Source organism: Sitodiplosis mosellana, unplaced genomic scaffold, assembly GCF_009176505.1.
Source record: "Sitodiplosis mosellana isolate CC-2019 unplaced genomic scaffold, AAFC_SMos_1.0 Smas_scaffold_6099, whole genome shotgun sequence".
NCBI classification, from domain to species: Eukaryota; Metazoa; Arthropoda; class Insecta; order Diptera; family Cecidomyiidae; genus Sitodiplosis; species Sitodiplosis mosellana.
In genome coordinates, this window is record NW_022601340.1 from 472,871 (window position 1) to 477,627 (window position 4,757).

At 36.0% G+C, this 4,757-nt stretch overlaps 1 protein-coding gene across 1 annotated transcript; it reads right to left on the minus strand.

Moving 5' to 3' along the window:
- Positions 1-1,440: 1,440 nt before the first annotated feature.
- LOC129573507 (uncharacterized) lies at positions 1,441-3,621 on the minus strand. Its single transcript, XM_055454029.1, has 6 exons — positions 3,463-3,621; positions 3,367-3,382; positions 3,173-3,262; positions 2,401-3,053; positions 2,263-2,335; positions 1,441-2,096 (listed from the first exon to the last, which is right to left on the minus strand). Exons 1-6 carry the CDS (start codon positions 3,511-3,513, stop codon positions 1,456-1,458), a joined length of 1,524 nt encoding a protein of 507 aa, XP_055310004.1. The 5' UTR covers positions 3,514-3,621; the 3' UTR covers positions 1,441-1,455.
- Positions 3,622-4,757: the final 1,136 nt, after the last annotated feature.

The window sequence follows — 4,757 nt, forward strand, 5'->3', positions numbered from 1 at the left end:
AATTTTAACCTGTTGCACAATGATAATTTGGGAAGAGATAATTTGAATTCGTTTGGTCTTCCCTATGCGGGACGCCTCTTTTATACCATTCATCTACCAATAGCTGACACGTGCACTGCAACGTATAATTGATGAATTGTGGTATTTTTCAGTTATGGAATTTACGAATTGAGGTCTACTAACACTATGCAACAAATTTCAAAGAAAAATTTCCCCCAAAAAGAGGAGACTCATTTCCAAGGTTTTTGGCCCACTTAATCCAAATCTGATACGGAAAGCAATGAACGTATCTTGAAAACTAGACGTTCCAGAGCAAAACTAACGCTTCAGATTTGGATAAAGTGGGCCCAATCCTTTGCAAATAAGTTCCGTTTTCTGTGGTCGTCTTTTGCTGTTGCATAATGTAACCATGTTCAGACATTCAACGAAGCTCAATAGCAAAATTCCTTTGATGGACACGTATAGCTGATACAATATGTGTAAAATTATAGCAAAAAAATGGAACGTTTGAAAACATTTTAAATTCTTTTGTTCTCCAGCTTGACGATGTTCCTAACAAAAATGAAACGTCGCATGATAAACGAATAACCATTTTCGAAGATGGCTTTAGCCCAACACATCACTTTTGTATTTATACAGATGGAATGAAAAAACCGCTGCGCGTGTGCACCAAAGGAATTTTGTGCATGTGGTGCTGGAGTGCACAGTATACTATAGTTTTACGTAACATATTTCGACTTTTTCAGAAATACTGTTTTTTTAACAAAATTCGATTTTGAAATTCTGGGGTTTTAAATTCGGATTTTGTTCAGTTTTTCACGAAAAATTTTGTGGTAGTTTCAGTTTAAAGGTTCGATTGAGCATTTTGAAAAATTAACCCAAAAATGCTCGTTAATAAGATCATTTATCTTATTAATATATTAATAAGGTCGGTATCTTATTAGTCATTCAATTGTTGGCAAAATATCAAGATATATTATAGTCATTCAATTTATTTTATTTACGGGCACACAAAATACTGTCATTTTTTCAAAGCTTTTTCTTTCGATTTTTGCCTGTGTTACGATCGTCTACATAGAAGGTTCGTATTTAATTCTCGGAGCGCGGCGCGGCTGATTTTACATTGATTTATATGGTCAAATCTACACATGGCCAAAACTCGCATTTCCGAGCAGAATTCGGCAAGAATAGTGTGTCCATCGCCTCTAAAACGCTATGAATAAATTCGAGCCATCATTTCACCAGTTCCGTAGTACCTATTCACTGGGATACCCAGAACTCATGATTTCTCGCTCAGACTTACGTAATATATATCGCAAATGAGAAATAAAATGCGTTTTTCTTAAATTTTCAAATTTATTCGGTTCTTTTGTTGAACATCAAATGATAGGTACAAAAAAAGAGACGGTATTCAGCTTTTTCAAGCGCCTAAAACCCTTTTTTCCAAGCCTTTTTTCATCTTCTTTGATAACGTCCTACCTTTGCCTTCCGGATCCAATCACGCAAAGGTGCAATCGGTTGAAAAGTAACTGGCTCATCAGGTAAACCAAATATGGTCATGCCCACGAGTTTGTTATTCTTTTTCGAAACCATTGGTCCTCCAAACGCATAGAGATTTCCCATACTCTCATCTAAAGTGTAACACATCAAATGATTTGCATCAAATAAATCGTCCCAGTTCGATTTGCATTTGGCGCCATCCAAATACTTTGTATCATAACGTCTCGTTCTCTCTGTTCCATGCAATATCATATCACCATAAACAGTGACCATTTCGGATGGGTCATTCATTTTGTAATCTTTATCCACCAAATCGATGCTGCCGACGTTCTCGTTGAACTCCAACGGTTCTTTAAGTGTAATCTTGGCAATGTCAAAGGCGAATCCAGACAATGAGTATTTCTCATGAATTTCTATCTGATCTTTAGTGACTTTGATTTTTGTTGGATTGCTTGAGAGTTTATTAACTATTATATAGACATATGGAGCGCCGTGCACTTGATGTGCACAGGTCAAAATCTCCGTTTTCGACAAAATTATTGCATTAAAATGGATTGGAGAATTTTCGTTGGCATCGGCATAGAAGGTAAGAAATTCTGCAAGAAAAACATTTCAGTTGTTTGAGTATGAATCATGAGGAATCTCCCCATTTGTTCTCGAAAAAAATATGACAATAAAAAGTGACTTTTAAAACCGGATAATTTCAAAGTGTTTTAATTAATTATAAAATTGATTTATTTCGAATTTCGAATGCAAACTTACTTGGCTGTACCGTTATATCGGCCATAAATTTAGCTTCCTTAGGCGTAAGCGGAGGTGGAATTGGTTTCACACTCTGAAATAAAAGCAAAATTACAATTGAACGCGTTGTTGAGAATCAGAATTGAGACATTTTATTACCTTTGGGTCATGAATAAAATCAAGGAATAGAGTAATTGGAAGGAACATTCCACGACCACTTGTTGTTCCATTTATACCCACAGTTATGCCCACGATTTTGCCATTTGTTTTTGAAACGACTGGTCCACCCGAATCGCCCGATATAAGAATTTCGCCATCTTTCGTAGCTTTACCAGTAGTAAAGTACAATGTTTGACGTGGGTTAAATGCGCTGACACGATCGACATCAGATATATAGTTTGCATCGCAACGCCTCAATATCATTGGTAGATTCAACACGCCATACCCATAGACAGTGACCACTTCTGATGAGTTATTCAATTTGTAATCCTTGTCCACGAGTTTGATACTGCCAACGGTATCGCTGAATTCTAACGGCGTTTTCAGTGTAATTTTGGCAATATCAAATGGACCAACAATTGAATGACTATAATAAGGGTGATATGCAATGTTCTCTTTTTCGACTTTGATTTTGATTTTTTGTTTTTTGTCTGATGCAACTTTCGTACCAGCTACCACATATGCATATGGAGCGCCAGCCACACAATGGGCATTCGTGATAATTTCCGTTTTCGACAGAATAAATGCGGTACATGTAGACAGCCTTTCTCTATCAGCGTCAGTTAAATTGTTTTTGAATGCATACAAATATTCTGTAATGAAATCGTTTCGTTCCAGTACAAGCAGAAATTAAAACACACAAAATTGATAGAATATTTGAATCGAAAATGCACACGAAAAAAGAATAAAAATTATTCTAAAGCTGACTTACTTGCGGGGACATGGATTCCAGCTACAAACTTTGCCTGCGACATGTTTTCAACCACTTCGCCCTTGAGAAGAGCTTGCGAGAAGAAGCCATCTGTTCATTAGAAAAAAAAATAAAATTTTGAATTAAATATAATAATAGTCTAAAAAATCTGTTTGAATCATAAAAAGCGTGTTCGAAAACGAAAATTGTCTTACGTTTTCCATGAAGTTCCTAGAAAAATAAATTTCGTGTTTACTTTCAGTTCTGCAGAAACATCGTATTTTATTGGTTAAAAGTGAAAAAAAACTTACTGAAAATTCAACGATAAATAGCACCGAAAACAAACCGTGTAGTAGATTCATTTTAATTTGCCAACGAAACAGAGTTTTAACCTGTTGCACAATGATAATTTGAGAAGAGATACTTTGAATTCGTTTGGTCTTCCCTATGCGGTGGCGCCTCTTTTATACCATTCATACACCAATAGCTGGCATGTGCACTGTAATGAATGATTGTATAAGTATACTATTTTACAGTTATGGAATTTACGAATTGAGGTCTACTAACACTATGCAACAAATTTCAAAGAAAAAAATTTCCCCCAAAAAGAGGAGACTCATTTCCAAGGTTTTTGTGCCCACTTAATCCAAATCTGATATGGAAACCGCAATGAACGTATCTTGGAAACTAGACGTGCCAGAGTAAAACTAACGCTCCAGATTTGGATAAAGTGTGCCCAAAAACCTTGGAAATAAGTTCCTTTTTCTGTGGTTGTCTTTTGCTGTTGCATAGTGTAACCATGTTCAAACATTCAACGAAGCTCAATAACAAAATTCCTTTGATGTATACGTGTAGCTGATACAATTTGTGGAAATCGATAGAAAAAAATGGAATACGTTCGGAAACATTTTAAATTCAGATGTAACTGGTTCGTAATTTGGTTATTTTCGGCTGTTGCCGATTGTTTTAGTACACACTCATTGTTTTTGTGTACACTTTTGTCCTAACAAGAGCAAAACGTCGCACAATAAACGAATAACCATTTTCGGAGATGGCTTTAGCCCAACACAACACTTTTGTATTTATTCAGATTCGTTTTAACAAAACAACAGCTACATGTGCGTATTAAAGCAATTAAGTGCATGTGATGCTGGAGTGCACAGTATATATTATGTATATAGGCTGATATTCAAGTTATGAATTCAATTCAGAGTGGTTAGAAAAAAGAATAAAACCATGGTTCAACGTTGGTCATTTTTATTCCCGACCACTCATATATACATGATAATGCCACATCACGCATTGAACAAAAAAGTACCCTTGAAGTAAATTCCTATGGTGAAAGAACGACTTGACGTATTTGCCGTATTCACGTCCATTTGCAAGCATTTGCATAGCGCTCGTCTATGTTATTCTTGTTGTTTTCATGTTGCTTCGTCTCGTTCGTAGTGAGCAGTGCCCGCTGAGCACGAATAAGGATGGCAAATACGCATACATCTTCTGGCTTTCGTTTGTCGTATTTGCACACATTTGCACGTTTTGTTAGGCATTGGTAATATTTCCATGTTAGCTTTGAATTTGTGTCGTTCGTTCCCCCTAGGTAAAT

Coding starts and splice junctions, on each gene's coding strand:
- LOC129573507 (XM_055454029.1), bottom strand. CDS start 3,513: ATGAATCTACTACACGGTTTGTTTTCGGTGCTATTTATCGTTGAATTT. Junction 3,054..3,172: donor TGGAATCCATGTCCCCGCAA/GTAAGTCAGCTT, acceptor ATTTCATTACAG/AATATTTGTATGCATTCAAA. Junction 2,097..2,262: donor CGATATAACGGTACAGCCAA/GTAAGTTTGCAT, acceptor TTTTTCTTGCAG/AATTTCTTACCTTCTATGCC.